This window comes from Dreissena polymorpha, chromosome 10 (genome assembly GCF_020536995.1).
Source record: "Dreissena polymorpha isolate Duluth1 chromosome 10, UMN_Dpol_1.0, whole genome shotgun sequence".
Classification (NCBI taxonomy): Eukaryota; Metazoa; Mollusca; class Bivalvia; order Myida; family Dreissenidae; genus Dreissena; species Dreissena polymorpha.
In genome coordinates this window covers 32,409,811-32,436,431 of record NC_068364.1, presented here as the reverse complement: position 1 = coordinate 32,436,431, position 26,621 = coordinate 32,409,811, and the positions used below count along the sequence as shown (strand labels likewise).

The 26,621-nt window shown below is 36.9% G+C and overlaps 2 protein-coding genes across 3 annotated transcripts in view; one reads left to right on the top strand and one right to left on the bottom strand.

Moving 5' to 3' along the window:
- The window catches only part of LOC127849021 (uncharacterized), a 330,113-nt gene that overhangs the window by 242,952 nt on the left and 60,540 nt on the right, over positions 1-26,621 (bottom strand). The window lies entirely within an intron of this gene.
- Positions 1-26,621, top strand: part of LOC127847190 (uncharacterized) — a 233,394-nt gene that overhangs the window by 179,544 nt on the left and 27,229 nt on the right. The window contains exons 38-43 of one of the 2 annotated variants that reach the window (XM_052378912.1): positions 1,341-1,458; positions 6,706-6,748; positions 7,800-7,895; positions 17,705-17,790; positions 19,432-19,500; positions 25,291-25,361. In XM_052378912.1, coding sequence (XP_052234872.1) covers positions 1,341-1,458; positions 6,706-6,748; positions 7,800-7,895; positions 17,705-17,790; positions 19,432-19,500; positions 25,291-25,361 — 483 coding nt within the window. The remainder of the gene's footprint in view (positions 1-1,340; positions 1,459-6,705; positions 6,749-7,799; positions 7,896-17,704; positions 17,791-19,431; positions 19,501-25,290; positions 25,362-26,621) is intronic. The other variant, XM_052378913.1, reaches the window with a different exon arrangement.

Below are 26,621 nucleotides of genomic sequence, written 5' to 3'. Positions count from 1 at the left end.
ATCCTTCCTATATTATCAATTATAATAAAGGTAAAATTCTTTAATATTTTTTAAGATTTGAATTTGTAAATTAATCAATGCCATGATGAGTTTGTTTTATGGTGTTCACAAACCTGTTGGCCGAAACCTATCAGGGTAATAAGAAGCTTGCCTATTAAAAATTGAAACTGTTTTACCATTAACCATATTATCTTAGAATAGGTATAGCATATTCACAGCAATCTAACTTTTGCCTGCAAGTGATAAATATCACAATTTGCCCTTTAACTCTTCAGAATGTCTTAATATGTATCTTTTATACATGGCTATATTTATGCTCCTGAAGGGGGGCATATAGTTTTTTAACAGTCCGTCAGTCAGTCTGTCATCCGTCCGCCCAAAAACTTTAACATTGCCCATAACTTTTGCAATATTGAAGATAGCAACTTGATATTTGGCATGCATGTGTATCTCATGGCCCCGAGCTGCACATTTTGCGTGATGAAAGATCAAGGTCATCCTTCAAGGTCAATGGTCAAATATATGGCTTCAAAGCAGTATCGGGCATTGTGTTTCTGACAAATAAATATCAAAATTTGTCAATAAATCTTCTGAATTTGGGAATGGACTCCTGTGTCCCAATTTTTTCACAATAATTTGGTGTTTGATAGCAGAAGAATGCAAAACCTGTGATCAGATCATTTTTAGAGGGAAATTCATGTTTTGTTAGAATTTTCCCTTTTAAAAACCTGTTACTCTAAGTTTTCAGACGCTTGCAAATAAGTTTTTTTTTATGCCCCCGGATTGAAAGATCGGGGGTATATTGTTTTTGGCCTGTCTGTCTGTCATTGTGTCATTGTGTGTGTCCCAAAACTTTAACCAAGGTTAAAGTTTTGCAATAACATTTGCAATATTGCAGATATTGAAGATAGCAACTTGATATTTGGCATGCATGTGTATCTCATGGAGCCGCACATTTTGAGTGGTGAAAGGTCAAGGTCATCCTTCAAGGTCAAAGGTTAAATTTATGGCTTCAAAGCGGCGCAATAGGGGGCCTTGTATTTCTGACAAACACATCTCTTGTTTAGTCCTAAAATTTACAAGAGTAGAATTCTAATAACATACCACTGTCTGCAAATTTAGAGTTCTTCATTATAGGGTAAAATATGGGTGGACACAAAATTTCTCAAACAATGATTAATTTCTAAAAAAATGAGGGAGTTTAAAAGCTTAGAGTGCCCGAAAACTAAGAACAATTACAGTATAAGAAAAATGATACCTCTACAAAAGTATGCTATTTTGCTTGTTTAGTATTTCTCTTGTCTACATATTAATAATGCTGTTATTATTGTGCTCTTCAGTTGGACGTAGATCAGGTCATGGGCAGGTCAAGGTCACAGAAATCCTCAAACCAGGGGAGGGAACCATCATTCATGTCAGAGGGGAGGGAACTCTCATTCAAATCAGAGGGGAAGTCAGGTGAGCTCCCTTGGATATTTGTTATTATATGTGCAGCGTTCTCTGAAAACAGGGATAAATGCATGTGCGTTAAGTGTCATCCCAGATTAGCCTGTGCATTCAGCAGGCTAATCAAGGATTACAGTTTATGCCTTAACTGTATTTTTATTGAGAGACTGCCTTTAAAGTAAAATACCTGTAAATGCTGAAATGTTGTCCCTGATAGCCCATGCAATTGGCACAGGCTCATCTGGGACGACATTTAGGCACAGCATTAAGACCCGTTTTCCTAGAACAAGGCTCATATTACAGTGCATGGTTACAACTATACCCTTGGACGTGAATGTCGGTATTTGGTAATATTTGTTGTATATCTTTTTTGTTTTTCAGATCACCATACTTAATTTTTGTTAGAAGTTTTTGTATTGCTGATAAAAATCAACATTAAAGGAGTGTTGTTGTAGTTGACCTTTTTTCAAATCTTCTTTTCAACTTTTTGTTTAAAAGATTTGTTTTGCTTGAAAAAAAATCAATATAAAGGGATTGTTTTTGTAGTTTACCTTTTTTCAGATCAGGATAATTACTTTTTGTTAAAAGATTTTTCTGTTGCAGGAAAAAATCCACATAAATCAAATGTTTTTGGTGGTCTTGTCGTTGGTCGAGACACTTCAGTTGTTGAAGTGCATGACCTGGGAGGTTTTTGTGACGTTATTAGTTATATCAATTTATTTTATGCTTTCCGGTGGTTTATAGAGCAATATCAGTGAATTAAAACTGATAATTTCACTTTTTCAATCAGTGAAAATTATCAGTGAAAATTATCGATGATTTCCACTTTTTACTGTGAAATGACGTCATTTTTTTACGAAATGACGTCATTATCCCAGCGAAATTCTTTAGTTGAACTCTTTAACAATGTATATAAACTGTGAAAAAAAATCATTAAATAAAAATAATAATAAAAATATCGATTTTAATTCACTCATGATCATAGAAAATATATATTTTCAATAATCCACCGAATCGAACAAATATCCTTTATATATATATTATGATTGTCGTTCTGGGTAAACTGGGCTTAATGCATCTTTGTAAACTGTTGTCCCAGATTAATGCATCTTTGTAAACTGTTGTCCCAGATTAGCCTGTGAAGTCTGCACAGGCTAATCGGGTAGGTTGCATAGGCTAATCAGGGACAAGTCTGCACAGGTTAATCAGGGACAACAATTGTAGCTTTTCTGGACTTTTTTATTTAATGAAATTTCTATTTAAACAAAAATGCAGTTTAGGCAGCAAGAGTTGTCCTTAGTTAGCCTGTACAGACTGCATTAAGACCCATTTTCCCAGAGCGCACTGCAACTGTAAATGTATATTTGACAAAATCAAATGTAAAAGTGTAGTACCTTTTTAAAAAACAAACCTATCCTGTTACCAGCCCATTGCCTATAATACCTGGGGCCGTATTCACCAAACCTATCCTGTTACCAGCCCATTGCCTATAATACCTGGGGCCGTATTCACCAAACCTATCCTGTTACCAGCCCATTGCCTATAATACCTGGGGCCGTATTCACCAAACCAATCCTGTTACCAGCCCATTGCCTATACTACCTGGGGCCGTATTCACCAAACATATCTTAGACTTAAGTCTTAGAATAAAGAGCATTCTTTTAATTGGAATTTTCAAGATTGGCTTTAATTTTGAGTCAAAATTTGCATTTACCACCAGTCCTGTATCTACAGCATTCTTCATGTAAAACACTGTATTAACCCATTTGTGCCTAGCGTCTAAAAAAAAAGGCCTTGGCAAACAGCGTAGACCCAGATGAGACACCACATGATGCTGTGTCTCATTTGGGTCTGCTCTATTTGCTGAAAGGTATTTCTGTAAGAAATATTCTAAATATAGAAATAAATATACTAGACATCCCTAATTTGGAAAATAAATTGATCCAATTTAGAAGGATTGGAGAGTACACTAGGCATAAATGGGTTAATGACATAATCATCAGTGCTATGTTCTATATGTTCAAACGCTGGAGGTATTTTTCTTGGTTCTAAGTATATTCTTTAAACCTTCCACACTCAGAAGCAAAGTAAAAATGGCTATGTGCAAACAGCATAAAACCAGAACAGCCTGCATGTAACTCGCAGTCTTTTTAGGTTATATGCTGTTTGCTACTCATCATTATCTTAGGGCTGAAAATGAAGTCTTTCAAACTTGAATAAGTTAAGAAAGGACTTAAATTTTATTTGATTTTCTTAAGGACTTCAATTGGGTTCAAATACGTATCTGAGTGGTAAAGGGTTAAGCTAAAGTCTAAGAATGTGTTGCTGAATACAGGGCACTGTTTTGAACTTTCAGTGATAGATATGTGCGAATCAAGTGGTAGAACCACAATGTACGCAGAAATGCCACCTACCCCAGGCTATTCTGAGGAAAACTCCGAATTACTTTTCTCGCGAGGCGTGAGCATGGTTACAAATAAAAGCGCCGATAAATCCGATAAAAGTCGTTACAATGCTAGAATGGAGCTGTTCGATCGTGCAGGGGCATCTGTTGTGCCTAGCGAACGGTTTGAACCACCGACGCCTTCGTCGGATATTGAAAACGATGCATTTATGCTCGAGCGTCGGATACCAGAGGAGTATGATGATAGTGTCAGCCCCTTTATGAAAGACCCGTTTGCCCTTTTTGATGAAGATCAAGTCTTCAGATTCGATCGCGAAGAGCTTGTTAAAGGTGTCGGCAATTCAATGAACAGGGGATTGATGAAAGGCGGAGATTCACCGCAGAAGTCCTTTGAAGATCTGAGATTGAAGGAGCGAAATTTGACGGATTTATCAAGTTTATCGCAGGTGGGGCCCCTCCCGAAATTCATGACAAAGAACAGCCTGTTTCATAACGTTGAGGAAGTGTCGTCTGCTGATAGTGCGATCGGGAGTGGAGCAGTCTCGGTGAGCGAATACGGAGCGTCGCATTTCTCCGAGAAAATGACCATGTCAAATATGTTGCATTTGGATATGCAGAGCTCACGCCATAGTCAGATATCGGATGATATCAATAACATGTTTGATGTGGAACATGTTTCGAATCTCGATTATGAAGGTGAAGTCGATGATTTCTTTTTTGAGACTAATGGTAACAAAAACGTAACACGCATGCAGCATGAATTAGCAGATTTAGAGTTTCAACTGTTGAATGAACTGGAAAATTTAGAAAATATTAAAAATCAGAGTTCAAGTTTGATTCGTGGTAACGTGCATGTACATGTTAACAGCATGGGTTTGCCGTTGTTAGAGAATAACTACCTCGTTGGTTTGGAGACTATTCAGGGATTAGAGACTATCCAGAGTATGGGAATAGAAAGCGAGGAAGAGCATACGAGTCCGCCTGTAAAGGAGGAAGAAAGGGAAAACAGGCCGATTTCTGTGGTAATAACGCCTCGAGGGTCCAACATGGCTACCCCATCAGGTTCTGTGCTAGGTTTTCCAGATATTAAAGTATTTTTTGGTATACCAGTGCATCTGCTGAGAGAATTTTGCGAATTGTTGAGCTTTTATTAACATAGTATGCTTAGCTGATAGCCGTGTTGTCAAAAAAAGCCTGCGCCAATGTTATGTTTGTCTAAGGCTACATGTCCAAGGAATTGCCAGATGTTCTTCACTTGTATTTAATATATGGTATGGGCAAGTCACACTTACTGCTTGAATAACACAATACCATGTTTGGTCAATGACGTATTGAATTTACAGAGGTATAATAGTTTTTTTAATTTGATTTGTATTTAACTGTTTATAATTTCTAAGTTTTTTCTTTGTCAGCATCTATAATTATTTTGTGCGTTGCTGGGTGTGAAATAACATTGTTTAAAGCATCTATATATTTTGTGCGTTGCTGGGTGTGAAGTAATATTATTAGCATTTAAATATTCTGTACATTGCTGCGTGTGAAATAACATTGTTAGCATTTAAATGTTTTGTACATTGCTGCGTGTGAAATAATATTTTCAACATTTAAATGTTTTGTACATTGCTGGGTGTGTGAAATAACATTTTCAGCATTTCAGCAGTTTTTTTACATTACTGGGTGTGAAATCATATTTTCAGCATCTATATATTTTGTGCTTTGCTCTATGTGAAATAACATTTTCCGAATTAATATACTTTGTGCATTGCTCCATGTGAAATAATATTAACTTATGTTTGCTGTGATAATGTTATTTATTTATAGGTTATAACTGTATAACTTTAATTTAATTATTTTCTTTTTAAATAGCTATAAATTATTTATAAAAAAATGTTTTCTTCTTTCAATTTTCAGATGATTTTTTTTGGAAAAGCAAGATAACTTCTTTATTGAGTTCAACCTTTTTCAATATTTGTTGATTAAATCTAGTACAAAATTTAACCACTCTGAAATAATGTGTTCTAATATCTTATTTACCCTTTCCCGCTCAGAAGTAAAGTGAAAATGGCTATAAGCATCCAGCATAACACATAAGCCGCCAGCAAGTAAATCTCAGGCTGTTGAGGTTGTATGCTGTTTGCTGCTTGTATATAAGGGTTGGAAACTAAGCCGTTATAACATGAGCAGCCAGCAAGTAAATCTCAGGCTGTTGAGGTTGTATGCTGTTTGCTGCTGTTTGCTGCTTGTATATAAGGGTTGGAAACTAAGCCGTTATAACATGAGCAGCCAGCAAGTAAATCTCATGCTGTTGAGGTTGTATGCTGTTTGCTGCTTGTATATAAGGGTTGGAAACTAAGCCGTTATAACATGAGCAGCCAGCAAGTAAATCTCATGCTGTTGAGGTTGTATGCTGTTTGCTGCTTGTATATAAGGGTTGGAAACTAAGCCGTTATAACATGAGCAGCCAGCAAGTCAATCTCATGCTGTTGAGGTTTTATGCTGTTTGCTGCTTGTATATAAGGGTTGGAAACTAAGCCGTTATAACATGAGCAGCCAGCAAGTCAATCTCAGGCTGTTGAGGTTTTATGCTGTTTGCTGCTTGTATATAAGGGTTGGAAACTAAGCCTTATAACATTTGCAGCCAGCAAGTGACTCTCAGGCTGTTGAGGTGTTATGCTGTTTGCTGCTTGTATATAAGGGTTGAAAACTAAGCCCTTATAACATGAATCTATCAAGAAAGTTCTTTAATTGTATTTGATTTTCCAAGGCACTATAAGCGCATCCAAAGGAGTATCTAAAAGGGAAAGGGTTAAATTGAAGAAGGAAATTTACATTATGGGATGTTTTTTATTTTGCAGGCAAAAAGGAGTGGGCTTCAAGAAGCAAGCGCAATGAAACAGGGTATGTACAATAGTCAATGAAACAGGGTATGTTCAATAGTCAATGAAACAGGGTATGTTCAAAAGTCAATGAAACAGGGTATGTTCAATAGTCAACTGAGCCGTGATCTGGGAAAACTGGGTTTAATATATGTGCGTGAAGTGTTGTGCTAGATTAGCCTGTGCAGTTCACACAGGCTTATATGGGACAACACTTTCAGCCTAGCCGGGATTATTGTTTAGAAAAGACGTCCTTTAAACAAACTAATTTCATAAAAGCATATGGTTGTCCCTGATTAGCCTGTATGGACTGCACAGGCTAATCTGGGACAACACTTTATGCACATGCATTTAGCCCAGTTTTCCAAGAACGAGTCTCAAATCATATCGCAAATATTCCTTGTTTCTTCACATGATACACTTGTTAGGTGTTTTTCTGGGTAGAACCAGTACTGGAGTATGTGGTCTAACATATATTGGTGAAAGAGTTGAATATTATTACCAAAGGAGGTAATCATGTGATAGTTCAGATGGCAACGTCCATGCAGAGACTGATATTTTTAACCGTTTTATACCCTTAATTACCTGTATAAAATGTTAAAGAACGTAACCAGCGTTTATTTTGTATTAAAGTTCACTTTATATCTCGACTTTACTACTTGTGAATTTTCTAAGAGGTGCTGTAATAAGGTCATCCAGCTAAAAAAATTGTAGCGAATACAGTCGAGATTATAGCAAATATTAATACGAAATAAACACTAGTAACTTTGTTGAAATAATAGTGGTAATATTGATGAGTGTGTTACCAGCTGTTATCACCAATTACAGTACTTTACAATGTATTACATACAACCATATGAATCGAGCACCAAATTTTTAATAATAAAGAAAAATGGCAAATCACACAAGTTGCTGCAATTTTGCTATTGCACGATAGATCGAACACATGAATAGTGTTGTATTGATTTATGACCTGCCCCAACTTGTCGTATTGAAAGAGGGTATAAAACTGCACTTAATACATATTAAAGTACAGAATTGTGTTATAATGTGCTGCCATTGTTATCGTTCAGGGCCAGTTTTCACAGGAAGAAGTTCCAGGACATCGATGGATTCTCCACCATTTCTGACCGCAGCTCTTCCAGCAGAAAAAGTCGAAAAAGTGGCAGGTAAAATGAAACAATGTTTTGTTTTAGAGTTCTACTAGTCGTTAGGTTTATGATGCTGCTTACTAACAATAAAGCTGCATTCTGGTGAACCTTTGCATGTGCATTAAGTGTTGTCCCAGATAAGCCTGTGCAGTCAACACAGGCTAATCTGGGACAACACTTTACACTTTTAGGGATTTTTGTATGTAAATGAAGACTCTTCTTAGCAAAAGTCCAGTCTAGGCGGAAAGTTGTGGACAGCAAAAGTCCAGTCAAGGCGGAAAGTTGTGGACAACAAAAGTCCAGTCTAGGCGGAAAGTTGTGGACAGCAAAAGTCCAGTCTAGGCGGAAAGTTGTGGACAACAAAAGTCCAGTCAAGGCGGAAAGTTATGGACAGCAAAAGTCCAGTCAAGGCGGAAAGTTGTGGACAGCAAAAGTCCAGTCTAGGTGGAAAGTTGTGGACAGCAAAAGTCCAGTCTAGGTGGAAAGTTGTGGACAGCAAAAGTCCAGTCTAGGCAGAAAGTTGTGGACAGCAAAAGTCCAGTCTAGGTGGAAAGTTGTGGACAGCAAAAGTCCAGTCTAGGTGGAAAGTTGTGGACAGCAAAAGTCCAGTCTAGGCAGAAAGTTGTGGACAGCAAAAGTCCAGTCTAGGCGGAAAGTTGTGGACAGCAAAAGTCCAGTCTAGGCGGAAAGTTGTGGACAGCAAAAGTCCAGTCTAGGTGGAAAGTTGTGGACAGCAAAAGTCCAGTCTAGGTGGAAAGTTGTGGACAGCAAAAGTCCAGTCTAGGCGGAAAGTTGTGGACAGCAAAAGTCCAGTCTAGGTGGAAAGTTGTGGACAGCAAAAGTCCAGTCTAGGCAGAAAGTTGTGGACAGCAAAAGTCCAGTCTAGGCGGAAAGTTGTGGACAGCAAAAGTCCAGTCTAGGCGGAAAGTTGTGGACAGCAAAAGTCCAGTCTAGGCGGAAAGTTGTGGACAGCAAAAGTCCAGTCTAGGTGGAAAGTTGTGGACAGCAAAAGTCCAGTCTAGGTGGAAAGTTGTGGACAGCAAAAGTCCAGTCTAGGCAGAAAGTTGTGGACAGAAAAAGTCCAGTCTAGGCGGAAAGTTGTGGACAGCAAAAGTCCAGTCTAGGCAGAAAGATGTGGACAGCAAAAGTCCAGTCTAGGCAGAAAGTTGTGGACAGCAAAGGCTAATCCCGGGGCATATTTAATGCACATGCAATAAGCCCCGTTTACCCAGAATAAGGCTTCACTAGTGGTTAGATGTATTATGCAGCTGCTAACTTACAATAGACAGTGACCATGGGTTGCAATAATGAGGCTGGGCTCATCAGGCCTGCTAGCTCTATCATAGTCATACTATTAATACTGAAAAAAAGCCTGGTTCTGGGAAAACTGGGCTTAATGAATAAGGGGCAACACTTTCTCCCTAAACTGTATTATTGTTCAGAAGGTACATCTTTTAAAAAAAATCCAAAAAAGTAGAAAGTGTTGTCCCTGATTATTCTGTGCAGTCTGCACTCTGTGCAAACTGGGATGACCATTACGCAAATGCATTAAGACCAGTTTTTTCCAAAACGATGCTCAAATATTGAGGGATATTGAATTTCAGTAGTAATAAACTATAATCCTTCAGTAAGTTAGTTGATTTTTAACAAGAATTGCTTATCTGAAATCGTCACAGCATAAAGGAAAATGCTGTTTTGAATTTGATACATTTATTTTTTTAATGGGTAATAATGAAGGTCAATTTTTTTAAATGCTACCATACATCTTTGTATGTACACATTTGTGTGTTTCATTTATGCCTTCTTCATAGATCGTTCAGTCATAAAAGCTTTTCCCCCCAACACCACCAGACTCCCCCCATATTTTTTTAATGAAAAAAACACTCTAAAAAAACAACAATAACAAGCTATGTATCTACACATGCATGTTTCATTTGTGCTACTTTTCTAGATTGGGCAATACAAGTCAGGCAGATTTTGTAAGGGCATGGAGTGTTGAGATCCCCTTGCCTATAACAATTCCCAAACGTGACCCCAACATGACCCTGGTCATGTCACCTGTTGGTTACCATGACAACAGCAGAAAAATGCTGACCCCAGATCTTTTCTCCAAAAAACTCTTGCCTATAAAAGAAGAGACACAGCGGTCCGCTACCTGCCCGCCGGCAGTTTTTTACCCAGAATTGAGCAGTTCTACGAAGATCTCTCAGAAAAATGAGAATTATTCTGTTGCCATGGATGCAATAGAAAGTCCGGTTGCTGAGGAAAGTTCTGCTGAGGAAGGAAATACCCAGGAAACTGTACTGACAGCGAGTACAACAACAGCTATTGTGGAAAGTTTTGACCCGAGTGTCAATGTGGCGTCAAATAATTCTCCTGCATCTGGTGGAGCCTTGGACAGTTCTCCTGAGTCTGCAGCTAGTGGGAGTGAGTACCGATTGGAAATGAAATTGGTTGATGATGAACTGGAATGTTTGTCAGGAGAAGATCGTCTCGGTGATGAAATTGACACTTCTGATTCTGGTGGGAAAGTTGTGAATGATGACGATGACTTATCTGCAAGGTATATCAGTATTGTTGTATGGATTGTTGTTGTTCTCATTGTTTGTTGTATTGTTTCACCTTGAATCTATTTTGTGTGGTTTTGTGTATTGTTCCATCTTGAATCCCTTTTGTGAGGTTTGGCGTATTCACCTTGAATCCTCTTTTGTGAAGTTTGGTGTATTGTTTTGTATTGATTCCCTTTTATGGAGTTTGGTGTATAATTTCCCCTTGAATCTCTTTTTTTATGATTTGATGTATTGCTTTACCTTGAATCCCTTAAATGAGGTTTGGTGTATTGTTTCACCTTGAATCCCTTTAATGCAGTTTGGTGTATTGAATCACCTTGAATCCCTTAAATGAGGTTTGGTGTATTGATTCACCTTGAATTCTTCAATGAGGTTTGCTGTAATGTTTCACCTTGAATCCCTTTTCTTGAGGTTTGGTGTATTGTTTCACATTGAATTCCTATTATGAGGTTTTGTGTATTGTTTCTCCTTGAGGTTTGGTAATCTTGAGACTTAAAAAAAAATCCAATGAGATCTTGTGTTTCCATGTCATGTATCATTTTGTTGTATGCTGTTCCTCTTCATCCACATACCTTATCCTCATTCTGCCGATTTTAAGTTCCAGTTAGGACTATTTGACTATCTGGGATGGATTTTCTGAACTGTAATCTTTCTGCTTTCATTTTGCACATGTTCTGGGTTGTCAACACAGTTTCAACAGTTCCAGCATTGCAACAAGTTGGCTTTATTCACAGAGTGTGTTTGTGTGTATTTTTGAAGTTTATGAAGTCCTTCCGCATTTGAGGCTTCATGGTGTGGGGACCCGGTGTGTCCCAGCTTTCCTACTTTATTTACTTACTAGACTTGGTAAAGGTGGGACGAATTTTTAATTATAGCTACAATATTCAGCTTTTAAATTGTTATTGAAAGATGTTTTTAATTTTTGGTGTGGTCTTGGATATTGGGGGGAAGCTGATTTACCACTAGGAAACCCCACCTGTCCAGTATGGTGACCACTTACCACATCCACATGCTTCCCGGCACCCTTTATTCACTGACGATATTACCGTAATTACTCTATGATTTACCAGGAGGAATCCCCACCTGTCCAGTATGGTGACCACTAACCACATCCACATGCTTCCCGGCACCCTTTATTCACTGACGATATGACCATAATTACTCTACGATTTACCAGGAGGAATCCCCACCTGTCCAGTATGGTGACCACTAACCACATCCACATGCTTCCTGGCACCCTTTATTCACTGACGGTATTACCGTAATTACTCTATGATTTACCAGGAGGAATCCCCACCTGTCCAGTATGGTGACCACATCCACATGCTTCCCGGCACCCTTTATTCACTGACAATATTACCGTAATTACTCTATGATTTACCAGGAGGAATCCCCACCTGTCCAGTATGGTGACCACTAACCACATCCACATGCTTCCTGGCACCCTTTATTCACTGACGGTATTACCGTAATTACTCTATGATTTACCAGGAGGAAACCTCACCTGTCCAGTATGGTGACCACTAACCACATCCACATGATTCCCGGCACCCTTTATTCACTGACAATATAACCTGTACCAGTAACAACAGTATTGTGAATTGTCAGTGCCTGTGTCTTCACTTGTAGTGTTTCTGTTACTGCTTTGACATTTTTAGTACTTCATTTGTCAATATCGTCAGTAATTTCAGTACCAATTTCAGCACCTGTTTGAACTCTGCCACTGTTCAAGATTGCCACTTTCACACTTTTGTGCGTTTTCACCAATAAAATCAAGATATTGCTGTGATTTTATTGGAAAATCTTGTTCCCTTTTTTGTTTCATCTACAAAATAATGCATATTATTAATTTATATTTAAAGCAATGTCAATTTTTAACAATAATACAATTTACAATCTTTTCAATATTGTCAATTTAAAGACCAAAATCTCTATTTACAATCTTCAAATTTTAGCAAAGTCATGCTATAAGAGCAAGTTCAATTTACAATCTTTAAATTAAAGCACTGTCATTCTATAATACAAGTTTAATTTACAATCTTTAAATAAAAGAACTGTCATGTAAAAATAGAAATTCACTGTCATTCTGTTAATGAAAGCACTGTAAGGTAAGAATACACATTCAAGCACACGTTGCATGATTCACCATTTAAAACAATGTCTCCGCAATTCTTGCCCGAAGTGAGGCCAGCGATGAAAGCTTCGGGGACCTGCCTGCTCTGCCTCAGAGTGGCGACTCCAAGCGCTCCAGGGGCTCCAAGGGGTCCAGAACAACTACAGTCCCATATCCTCTGCGGTACACATTGTGTTGTATTTGACCATGTGGACCTTTTGTTGGGTACACATTGTGTTGTATTCGACCATGTGGATCTTTTGTTGTTCAGTGTTTTCGGTGGTCAAATTTGGGCTGAAATCCAGAACAACTACAGTTCCATATCCTCTGCGGTACACAATGTGTTGTTGTATTTGACCATATTGACGTTGGGATGTTCAGTGTATTTGGTGGTCAAATTTGGGCTGAAATTTGTCCCCATTCCCAATCTCTAAAGATATATTTTCCCAAATAAATATAGCCCTTAATTCCCAAATAAAAGTTTCAACAAATAATGTAAAAAATCAACATTTGCTGTTAGTTGATTTTCCTACCCAGCTATAGAAGTGCAACCTAAGTAAATATTTCATTGAACACACTTTGATTCTCAATTTTTAAGTATTTGTGTGAACAACAAAACAAAAAACTTTTCCCCAATTTTAGTAAAAAAGACACAATGTTGCCCAATCCAAAGGTCATGACCCCTTTCCCAAAATGTTATAAAAAAAAACTGGCTATTGTATTTGTCCATGTGGACTTGTGTTTTCTGTAGTGGTTACATCCTTTGTGGTCATGTTTGATAGTCAAGTTGCTGTTGTATCACAAGTGTGAGTCCTTAATTCACTACAGCAAAAAGGTCCTAACTAAATTGTGTAAAACGTTTTCATAATCATGAGAACAGACTTTTAAGTCTCATTTCAACTGCCTTGGTCAGTGTTATGACAAATATTTGTAATTATTTTTGTTGACAATAATGTTTTGCTGGTGTATTTCTTAGCAGTTCAACTGGAAATGACCATAAGACTAGCATCCTTCTACAAACATCTATTTGACAAACAACAGAGTGTTTTATAATGTGCAACTGTTTTACAGAGCATTTCACAATCTTCACAATATGTTGAAACAAAACTTAAAACCTGACACTTACTGTAAAAATGTTGATATTTGTCAGCATTAACCCTTTTCACTCAGAAGCAAAGTGAAAATGGCTATGTTCAAACAGCATAAAACCAGAACAGCTGTGAGTAACTCACAGTCTGTTCAGGTTGTATGCTGTATGCTGCTCATCAGTATCTAAGGGTTTGAAATGAAGTCATTAAAACTTGAATCTAGTAAGAAAGGTCTTTAATTAAATTTAACTTTCTAAGGGATTTAAACACGTCAAATATGTTTCTAAGTGATAATGGGTTAAATTTCGTATTGTTATGCCCACGGATCGAATGATCTGGGGTATAATGTTTTTCGCCTGTCATTCTGTTACTCTGTCATTCTGTCACTCTGTCATTCTGTCCCAAAACTTTAACCTTGGTCATAACTTTTGCAGTATTGAAGATAGCAACTTGATATTTGCCATGCATGTGTATCTCATGGAGCTGCACATTTGAGTGGTCAAGGTCATCCTTAAAGGTCAAAGGTCAAATATATGGCTTCAAAGCGGCGCAGTAGAGGGGAATTGTGTTTCAGACAAACACACATCTCTTGTTTTTAAACTACTTAACCTTGACAGGTATATTTCTGGATTTCTGATTTTGGAATAAGCACTTGGAAGTTGTGTTGGTCATTTTCTCATTTATTTGTGTTAAATTCATCGGTCAATCAGCTTAATGTATGAAAATTAATGTCTCATAAATAATAACGATTTAACAGTACTATTCCTATCTGTTTTTGGCCAAACCTTCATTGTATGCACAATTGTTGTATTAATGCATGGAATATAAGGGTATTTTGTCTCTGAAGTGTTTAAAGGCTGCTTTGTTTGAAAACGGTTTAAATGTCCACATTGAACGTAAACAGAAGAATTAAGTAATAAATAAATGAATAGCTCTGCTTTTGTATGATAATGACAAAATAAATCGGTTGTTCACAAACTTTATCAGTTTGTTGAACTAAAGACAACATTTAAACATCAGTATAAAAGAAGTATTTTCTGAAAGATTACGCTTGTCAATTCTTTTAATGAGTGGTTTGTTTTAAATTCTGTTGTATATAAATCAGAGATTTATGGGTTGTTTTTTAAGAGCATTGACATTTGCATTTTGAATAAATTTCATTTACTCTGCGCAAGTAACAAAATAAGCAAGGGAAAGAATTTCAAAGAGATTTTTAAAAATATTTTGAAAACAAGATTTTGGAATTAATATTTGGATTATCTTTGAAAATTATTGAGTACACTGAAAACAAGTTTAAAAAATGTCTTTTGGATCTGGAGATGATATTCCTTTCACCATCAAATGGTGGTAAGTTAAAACAATGTGTTTCAATTATCGAATAAAATATCATTTATATACATTATCTTAAGCTATATTATGAGCCAGAAATCTTGAAATATCATTAAGTGTACAAAAGTTCTTACTAAATAATTGTGGATTTTTTTTTAATTTAATTTACCCACAATACTTAGTACATTATTGTAAATCAGGTATCCTGGAATCACCATGGACAATATCAGCCTGTCTGTTTCAGCGATTTTGTGCCTTCTTTATAAAGTACCCGAAGCAGCACTTTCCCAATAGGGAAAAAAATAAAAATTCCCCAATTGCTGTCCAAATATATATATATATATGTTTTATGAAATGGAAAGTTTAGTTTATTTCCCTATGCAGATAATAGAAAATTGACAATTTGACAACACTTAGTTATCAATTTGAAATTATTTGTTAGCAACAAATAAATACACCAATTTCCCAATTTTAGTGTGTTTTTTGTTTGCACTAATTTTTTCCAATTTAGCTGGTACCGGTACTTTTCCCAATAGGGCAAAAATACTTTCTCCTTAGTTTTTCAATGTACAACATTCAGTTTAAGCCTATTTATTTCAGCATAGAAAGACTTATTGAAATGCTCGCGAATCCTTTTCCTTGGTAGAACCAGTACTGGTGTCTTCGGGCATATAATGACATGCAGGGACTGGGGTTTTCTTTGTATTTAAACAAAGGCCTTAAAATGGACCCGATCACAATACCGAACCAAAATTGTAAAAAACAAATACCTTTTTTTTCTTTTTTTTTATAAGAAAGTGTCAATGCTTATTTCATAAACATCTTACGAATTATTAGCCGGATTTTTTTCGAAAAAATCTCGGCTTATAGATTGATGTTGTTGGGCGGGCGGGCGGGGTGGCGGCGTGCTCGAAAATGTTAAAGTTCTTATTTCATGGTATAACTTTGGTATGCTTGGACCTAGAGTCTTCAAACTTGACATGAAGGTTGGCCAGGATTAACAGATGACCACTGGTCATTTCAAGGTCATTCATTTGAAGGTCAAGGTCACTGTGACCTTCAATATAAAAAATGTTAAAGTTGTTATAACTTTGGTATGCTTGGACCTAGAGTCTTGAAACTTGACATGAAGGTTGGCCATAACTAGTTAGTAACCACTGGTCATTTCAAGGTCATTCATTTGAAGGTCAAGGTCACTGTGACCTTGAATGTAAAAATGTTAAAGTTCTTATTTCATGGTATAACTTTGGTATGCTTGGACCTAGAGTCTTCAAACTTGACATGAAGGTTGGCCAGGATTAACAGATGACCACTGGTCATTTCAAGGTCATTCATTTGAAGGTGAAGGTCACTGTGACCTTCAATATAAAAATGTTAAAGTTGTTATAACTTTGGTATGCTTGGACCTAGAGTCTTGAAACTTGACATGAAGGTTGGCCAGAACTAGTAAGTAACCACTGGACATTTCAAGGTCATTCATTTGAAGGTCAAGGTCACTGTGACCTTGAATGTAAAAATGTTAAAGTTGTTATAACTTTGGTATGCTTGGACCTAGAGTCTTGAAACTTGACATGAAGGTTGGCCAGAACTAGTAAGTAACCACTGGACATTTCAAGGTCATTCATTTGAAGGTCAAGGTCACTGTGACCTTGAATGTAAAAATGTTAAAGTTCTTATTTCATGTTATAACTTTGGTATGCTTGTACCTAGAGTCTTCAAACTTGAAATAAAGATTGGCCAGTACTAGAAGATGACCACTGGTCATTTCAATGTCATTCATTTGAAGGTCAAGGTCACTGTGACCTTAAATGTTATTGTTGTTCATGTATATGCATGCATTCAAAACATAACACAAGGTTTGCTCATGCCTTGAAAAGTACTTACATTTCATTTTGACCTTTGAACAATATTTCAGTAATTTAAGTATTGCATTGACAAAAACACGAAAGGTACTTTCCTGTCATTTAAATCAAAAATCCGGCTTCAATGCGGTCATCTCCGACCGCGGAACTCTTGTGTAAATATAATATATATGATTTGTTCCCAAAATTGCCAGTAAAAGGCCTGCATGGTATTCTAAGTCACTAGTACTCACGCTCTATATCAAATTTGTAAGCTATATACAAATGTGCAGTTTGAGTGAACAAATGAACCATATTCAACTTTGCCCTGAAGGGGAAAAGTCAAGAAACAAAGTGTTTTTGGGAAAACTGCATGCGTTCTGAGAAAACTGGGCTTAATGCATGTGCGTAAAGTGTTGTCCCAGATAAGTCTGTGCAGTCTGCACAGGCTAATCAGGGACAACACTTTCTGTCTAAATTGGATTTTTGCTAAGAAGAGAATTCATGTCATAAAAGGGGAAAGTGTCGTCTCTGATTAGCCTGTGCGGACTGCAAAGGCTAATCTGGGATGACACTTTACGCACATGCAATATGCCCAGTTTTGTCAGAACGCGGCTCATATAAAATCTTGATTTAGAGGTCTATGTGGGGTAGTGGGTTTGTTGTCCACCTAGCCACTGATAGGCCATGGGTTGGACCTCCCAAAAAAAGAAACCAAGTACTGGTTATACCCAGAAAACAGACTTGAGAGAGGTTAGATAAGCCTTATGCTTTTGATGCAATCAAGCTTAAATAAATAGGTTTAAAACTTAAATTCTTAGAAAAACATATTGTCTTTATGGAAACATAATTATAATAACATTCGTTTTTTTACTCACAATTTCAGGTTTACCCCTAAAGACCCGAAGTTGTATCATTACTATGACAATCTAATTGCGAACAAAGAGGGACAACCCAAGAATAAACTCCAAGGTATGTTTTATACATTTTACCTCCCTTTGCTTAAGAGACATTCATTGAGAGGTTACACTCCACCAAGAGCTTGACTATTTCAGATACTGTGCTGTTAGTTCTTCCGCAAAACTTATGAAGGATGAGTTGTAGAGCATAGATTATGTATGGGCACTATTTTATCTGAGTATGTACACATTCAATATTGAAATAATATACATTTAATTCACTATCAATATTTTGAAATGTAAGTTTAACTAAATTTTTCTTATGTTTGTCATGATTAACCTTAGAGAATGGTAATTCTTTTTAGCTCGGCTGTTTTCCGAGAAAACCCGAGGTATTGTCATAGCCAGCTCGTCGTGTCCCTCGTCCGCGTCGTGCTAAAACCTTAACATTTTGTCAAGGTTTTGAACATTGGCTCTGAAATCAAAGTGCTTCAACCTACAGCTTTGATACTTCATATATAACTGCACCTTTATGAGTTCTAGATGCCACACCCATTTTTGGGTCACTAGGTAAAATGTCAAGGTCACTGTGACCTCTAAAAAAAACAAAAAAATATCTGACAAGCTTTCATCTATTAAAAACTGCACCCGCAGCCGAGCGTGGCACCCGTTATGCGATGCTCTTGTTGTAACAAATTTTTATATCAAGGAAGATAATCTTGCATTTTCCACTTTAACAAAATATTTCATTGCACAGGCTAATCAGGGACAACCCTACACACATGTATTAAGCCCAATTTTTCCAGATCACACCTCATATATTTAATAAAAAAGTCTCCATCACAAATGTCAACCTAACTTTGATTTGAATGATGTGGCAGTATTTGCAAATTAATCTGTTTGTAATGATAATAACGATCAACATTAACCCTTTACCACTTAGATATGTATTTTGACGCATTTGTAGTCACTCGGAAAGTAATATTTATTTAAATACCTTTCTTACTAGATTCAAGTTTTAAAGGCTTCATTTCCAACCCTTAGATACTGATGAGTAGCAAACAGCCTAAATCTGAACAGACTGCGAGTTACTCGTGGGCTGTTCTGGTTTTATGTTGTATGCACATAGCCATTTTAACTTTATTTCTGAGTGGGAAAGGGTTTACTTACCTGATATCAAACTGTTTGTAGTTTTGAGGCAAAAGATTGAACACTTATAATTCATGAAAATTAACATCATTAACTGTTAAAATTAAAGAAATTCTCTATTTATAGCTTTTCTGAGGTTTATAGGAAAATTTCAGTGATATATTAACGTTGATTTGATGTTTCAAACAGTGAACTATAACAGTAAACAATTATTGATAATATTCACTGTTTTACTGACAAAATTTAATGATGTCATTTTTGACATCATTATGTAAATATTACAGCAAAATTGTCCACTTAAACTCTTGTAAAATGAAAATAATCAATGGACAAAGGTTTTAGTAAAACAATAAATGTGTTGGTTCTCTGTAGCTAGATATATATATTCATCACTCGTTATCAAATAAAAAAATATAATCAGTTGTGGCCCAATTATTAATTTCTCTGATTACTTGTGAATTAAAATCAATAATGTACGGATTTTAAGATGTATTCTCTATTTCTTCTTTAAATGGCATATCAAATAAGTTAAGTAAGCTAATAGTTTTATTGCTATTTTCGACAGGATATACCTTTGCAATATTTAATAAGACTGCTGTGTCCTTGATGTTTATTCCTCTGTGGGTAGTTCTGGGTAAATATCTGTGATCCCATAGCTTTAAAAATGTGTATTTATGTGTTTACCTCCCTTCAATGGGTTACTTCCCTTGCATTTTAATTTATATTTTATATAATTATTTATAAAACTTGTTTTTGGAAAACTGGGCTAAATGAATTTGTGTAAAGTGTAGTCCCAGAATAGCCTGTGCAGTTTTATCTGGTTTCAGGATCAACATTTGTGCTATTTTATTGTTGTGTTTTGTTTAATAGAAGTTTTTAAGCAAAAGTTATGAAAATACAGAAAGTGTTATTCCTGTTTAGCCTGTGCCGACTGCACATGCTAATCTGGGAGGACACTTTATTGCTAATATGGGAGGACACTTTATTCACATGCATTTTGCCCTGTTTTCCCAGAGCTAGGTTCCTATGCATGTAATAACCTCCCTTTAGTGAGTTACTTCCCTTGCATTATAATTGATTTTATCATGAATATGGTACGGTATGTGGAATCAAATTGGTTTGCTCAAAAAATATTTTTGTAAACATCAAAACAACAAATATAAAAAAATGAGTTTAAAAAAATCAGTACTTACTGCCTTTTGTGGCTTTATTGAAAATGATTTTTAAAAATCCTTCATTATCTGCCCTTTGTGACTTGAAAAGGAATTAGCTTATCCCATAACCTACAAACCATAGTTGCCTATGTTCTGCTTGATAAATGTATATGATTTGTTGGCTTATGAACAGAGCTTAATTATTTTGATCTTGAAATGTGTGGAGCACTTAGCAGTCTCTCCTGATCTTTGTGCTTTTGTACTGTTAAAAGTCATGAATCTTGTTTTGTTGTGTAGTGTCAATCCATTAGTGTATAGAGCTTAATTATTTAGATCTTGCATTGTGTGGAGAACTTAGCAGTCTCTCCTGATCTTTGTGCTTTTGTCCTGTTAGAAATAATGAATCTTGTTTTGTTGTGTAGTGTCAATCCATTAGTGTATAGAGCTTAATTATTTAGATCTTGCATTGTGTGGAGAACTTAGCAGTCTCTCCTGATCTTTGTGCTTTTGTCCTGTTAGAAATAATGAATCTTGTTTTGTGTGCATGGTCAATCCATTAGTGATTCTTTCTGTACGTAGCAGTGCTGGCAGTCTCTCCTGATCTTTGTGCTTTTGTCCTGTTAGAAATAATGAATCTTGTTTTGTTGTGCATTGTCAATCCATTAGTGTTTCTTTCTGTACGTAGCAGTCTCTCCTGATCTTTGTGCTTTTGTCCTGTTAGAAGAAATGAATCTTATTTGTTGTGTAGTGTCAATCCATTAGTGTATAGAGCTTAATTATTTAGATCTTGCATTGTGTGGAGAACTTAGCAGTCTCTCCTGATCTTTGTGCTTTTGTCCTGTTAGAAATAATGAATCTTGTTTTGTTGTGCATTGTCAATCCATTAGTGTTTCTTTCTGTTCGCAGTAATGCTGGCATTTAAGTTTATTTTACACCCAAAATACACAGTTTAAACATTTCCCCCATAAGAAGCAAAGTGAAAATGGCTTTTGCAACCAGCATAAAACCAGAACAGCCTGCGAGTAACTCGCAGTCTGTTCAGGTTTTATGCTGTTTGCTGCTCATCAGTATCTAATGGTTGGAAATGTAGCCTTTAAAAGCTGAATCAAATAAAAAAAGTCTTAAGTTATATTTAACTTTCTAAGGGGCTTCAAATGCGTTAAAAATAAGTATCTAAGTTAAGGGGATATATGAGAAGTGTTCTGTGAATGCACGTGCGTCAGGTGCCCCACGTTAGACCAGTCTGCACAGGCTAATCAGGGACGATACTTTCTGCCTTCAATGTACTTATAAGGGGATATATGAGAAGTGTTCTGTGAATGCGCGTGCGTCAGGTGCCCCACGTTAGACCAGTCTGCACAGGCTAATCAGGGACGATACTTTCTGCCTTCAATGTACTTATAAGGGGATATATGAGAAGTGTTCTGTGAATGCGCGTGCGTCAGGTGCCCCACGTTAGACCAGTCTGCACAGGCTAATCAGGGACGATACTTTCTGCCTTCAATGTACTTATAAGGGGATATATGAGAAGTGTTCTGTGAATGCGCGTGCGTCAGGTGCCCCACGTTAGACCAGTCTGCACAGGCTAATCAGGGACGATACTTTCTGCCTTCAATGTACTTATAAGGGGATATATGAGAAGTGTTCTGTGAATGCGCGTGCGTCAGGTGCCCCACGTTAGACCAGTCCGCACAGGCTAATCAGGGACGATACTTTCCGCCTTCAATGGACTTATAAGGGGATATATGAGAAGTGTTCTGTGAATGCGCGTGCGTCAGGTGCCCCACGTTAGACCAGTCTGCACAGGCTAATCAGGGACGATACTTTCTGCCTTCAATGTACTTATAAGGGGATATATGAGAAGTGTTCTGTGAATGCGCGTGCGTCAGGTGCCCCACGTTAGACCAGTCCGCACAGGCTAATCAGGGACGATACTTTCCGCCTTCAATGGACTTATAAGGGGATATATGAGAAGTGTTCTGTGAATGCGCGTGCGTCAGGTGCCCCACGTTAGACCAGTCTGCACAGGCTAATCAGGGACGATACTTTCTGCCTTCAATGTACTTATAAGGGGATATATGAGAAGTGTTCTGTGAATGCGCGTGCGTCAGGTGCCCCACGTTAGACCAGTCTGCACAGGCTAATCAGGGACGATACTTTCTGCCTTCAATGTACTTATAAGGGGATATATGAGAAGTGTTCTGTGAATGCGCGTGCGTCAGGTGCCCCACGTTAGACCAGTCTGCACAGGCTAATCAGGGACGATACTTTCTGCCTTCAATGTACTTATAAGGGGATATACTTGAAGTTTTTTGGAAATGCATGTGCTTTAAATGCCCCACGTTAGTCCAGTCCACACAGGCTAATCAGGGACGATACTTTCCGCCTGCAATGGACTTGTGTTCAGAAGAGACCTCCTTACAATGAACAATTCCATAAAAGCGCAAGTTTTTGTCCCTGAGTGACTTGTGCCAACTGCACTGGCTTATCTGGGAGGGAAATACTCACATGCATTAAGCCCCCTTTTATCAGATCATGGATCATGCTGGTATTTACTTTTATTATACATCCAACACACACAGCTTAAATGGGTATATTGGAGTTTGCATGTAGTTTTATTAGTTTTCATGGTGTTTAGATGCTTGCACAAGCTATTTTGTTCTTTTTAAGATAATTATTCCACTTAAAACCCTTAAAATGTGATCTACTTTCGCAAAATATAAAAATATGATGTATTTAAAAAAAAACATGTAAACTAAGATGCCATAATCTCTCAAGACAAGATTCGGATAAGTATGAAGAAATTGACTAATTAAAAATCCAAGTGTGCATTTGGAACCAAAGTTAATTTCTGACAAAAAAGTTTGAATTTTGTCATTTTGTCAAAGTATGAACAGATCCCTGTAATCTTAATTAATACGCATGATGCTAAAAACTAGGTAATCACTATATAAATAAATCAATCATGCTCTTTTAATATCCAGAGTTGCCTTTACCCTTTCCCCCATAAAAGCAAAGTGAAAATGGCTTTTGCAACCACCATAAACCCAGAACAGCCTGCGATTAACTTGCAGTCTGTTCAGGTTTTATGCTGTTTGCTGCTCATCAGTATCAAACGGTTGGAAGTGATGCCTTTAAAATTTGAATCATGTAAGAACGGTCTTTAATTTAATGTAGCTTTGTAAGGGACTACAAAGGTGTCAAAATACCTTTTTAAGCGGGAAAGGGTTAAAAGTCCAAGTGTGCATTTGGAACCAAAGTTAATTTGTGACAAAAACGTTTGAATCTTGTCAACTTGTCAAAATATGAACAGGTCCCTGTAATCTTAAACGCATGATGCTAAAAACAACGTTATCATATTTAATGAATAAATCAATCATGCTCTTTTAATATCCAGACTTGCCTTAATTCAGATCTAATGCCACATTGATGGTGAACCTCTTATGAGTATCACTTTATTGAATATCTTTTCTTGATGATCAATGCTTCATGATATATATGAAAGGGTGAGAATGTGCCACCAATATCAGTTCAGTATAATCTTAGCATTTTGTGTGTTTATTTTTAGTGATATGATGTTAAATCATTTAATCTAATGAGACCACAAATCTTGGAGCTTATCTGGCCACATATGGCATACATGTAAGACCCATTTTTGCATTATGAAGTTTATATATACCAACCATTTAAGACCGCATTTGCATGATGCAGTTCATATTTAACAACTATGTAAGACCCATTTTTACATGATGCAGTGCATATATACCGAAGAATATAAGACCCACTTTTGCACGAGGCATTTTATATATCAACAATATAAAACCTATTTTTGCATGATGCAGTTCATATATACCAACAATATAAGACCCATTTTTGCATGATGCAGTTCATATAATAACATAGATATGTTATATGGTACTGTTTTAGAGTTATGTGTGTGTGTGTGTCTCGTTCTAAGGATAAGTAAACGTGCTATATTGATTCAGCACAGGTGTAATTATGGGAATTTAAAGAATTCTAGACAGAATTCAGACTGAAGTACATGACCAAATTGTTAATGTATATGATTTCACAGGATTTTTCAGTTATTATTGCTATTTGAATAAAATGTATTGGAATTTTTATGTATTCCAAAATATGTTCTGCTCACAACATGGTACACACTGTACTTTACAGTGTATAAGCAAAACCATGTATTATATGTGTCCAGATTTATAAATGCCAAAATAGTCAAACAAGTTGTTTATTAAAGAAAACATTCAAATTGGCCGTGTATAAGCACAACCATGTATAATGTGTCCAGATTTATAAATGCCAAAATAGTCAAACAAGTTGTTTATGAAAGAAAACATTCAAATTGGCCGTGTATAAGCACAACCATGTATAATGTGTCCAGATTTATAAATGCCTAAATAGTAAAACAAGTTGTTTATTATAGAAAACATTCAAATTGGCCGTGTATAAGCACAACCATGTATAATGTGTCCAGATTTATAAATGCCAAAATAGTCAAACAAGTTGTTTATAAATGAAAACATTCAAATTGGCCGCTATTTTACTATTGCACAATCGGTTGTATCAATGTACAACATACGCCAACTTTTCAACTCTTACCCACTCAGAAGCAAAGTGAAAATGGCTATGTGCAATCAGCATAAAACCAGAACAGCCTGCGAGTAAATCGCAGTATGTTCAAGTTTTATGCAGTTTGCTGCCCATCAGTATCTTAGGGTAGGAAATGAAGCCTTTAAAACTTGAATCCAGTAAGAAATCTCTTTAATTAAATTTAACTTTCTAAGGGACTACAAATGCGTTAAAATACGTATCAAAGTGGTAAAGGGTTAAATTGAAAAGAATGGGTATAGAACTGCGTTTATTCAATGCTTTCCTGTGGTTTATAGCGAAATATCAGTGAATTAAAACTTATAATTTCACTGTTTCAAACAGTGAAAAATTAACAGTAAAAATTCTCGATATTTTTCACTGTTTACTGTGAAATTACGTCTTTTTTTAAAGAAATGACGTAATTATCCCAGCGTAATTCTTTAGTTAAACTGTTTAACAATGTATATAAACTGTAAAAAAAACATAAAATAAAAAGAAATTTTGTTAGATTTGGTGGAATATTGATATTAATTCACTTGTGATCATAGAAAATAAATATTTTGTATGATCACTCGTGAATTCAAATCGATAATCACCTAATCCAACAAATATCCTCTATGTAATACATGTTAATTGTGCTGATTTTTGTGTGTGATCTTTTACAGAGGAGGAGGACGAGGACATCACACAGAAGGATTCTGCCTTCCATACTCTCTCTAACATCACTAGCAGTCAGGTGGGGATATTTTATAAATATTATATGGCGCAGTTTGAGTTTAGTTTGAGTCTAGATCCGACAAACTGGGATAAATACTTTAAGAGGCATCACAGAAAAATCTGTGCAGTGCGCACAGGCTAATCAGAGACTATCTTTCCGCCTTAACTGGATTTATGCTATGAAAAGACTTGTTTTATGCCAAAGATACCTTTACAGCGGAAAGGCTTGTTCCTGATTATCCAGTGCAGACTTCACAGGCTAATCTGTGATGACACTTTATTCACATGCATTAAGCCCAGTTTTCCTGGCCCATGGCGTAGTCTGACTGTCCTTTAAATGTGTGTGAGGAGACAGAAATAATTGACAGTGCAATACAGGTAAATCTATCAATTTCTTACTTAACAGACAAAAATAAAGTTAAAATCTGCAAATGTTAGCTATATTATTAAAATTCATCCAAGTCTTAATGAGTCTAGTTAGTTAATCAGGTATGAGTGCTGGGACACACTCCGGGTCCTCACATAAAGCAGTATCAGCTGGGACACACTCCGGGTCCTCACATAAAGCAGCATCAGATGGGACACACTCTGGGTCCTCACACAAAGCAGCATCAGCTGGGACACACTCCGGGTCCTCACATAATGCAGCATCAGCTGGGACACACTCCGGGTCCTCACATAAAGCAGCATAAGCTGGGACACACTCCAGGTCCTCACATAAAGCAGCATCAGCTGGGACACACTCCGGGTCCTCACATAAAGCAGCATCAGCTGAGACACACTCCGGGTCCTCACATAAAGCAGCATCAGCTGGGACACACTCCAGGTCCTCACATAAAGCAGCATCAGCTGGGACACACTCCGGGTCCTCACATAAAGCAGCATCAGCTGGGACACACTCCGGGTCCTCACATAAAGCAGCTTCAGCTGAGACACACTCCGGGTCCTCACATAAAGCAGCATCAGCTGGGACACACTCCAGGTCCTCACATAAAGCAGCATCAGCTGGGACACACTCCGGGTCCTCACATAAAGCAGCATCAGCTGGGACACACTCCGGGTCCTCACATAAAGCAGCATCAGCTGGGACACACTCCGGGTCCTCACATAAACTTCACATAAAGCAGCATCAGGAGCTAAAGAGCCTTGTAAAGTTTGAAACACCTCACATAAAGCAGCATCAGGAGCTAAAGTGCCTTGTAAAGTTTGAAACACCTCACATAAAGCAGCATCAGAAGCTAAAGTGCCTTGTAAAGTTGGAAACACCTCACATAAAGCA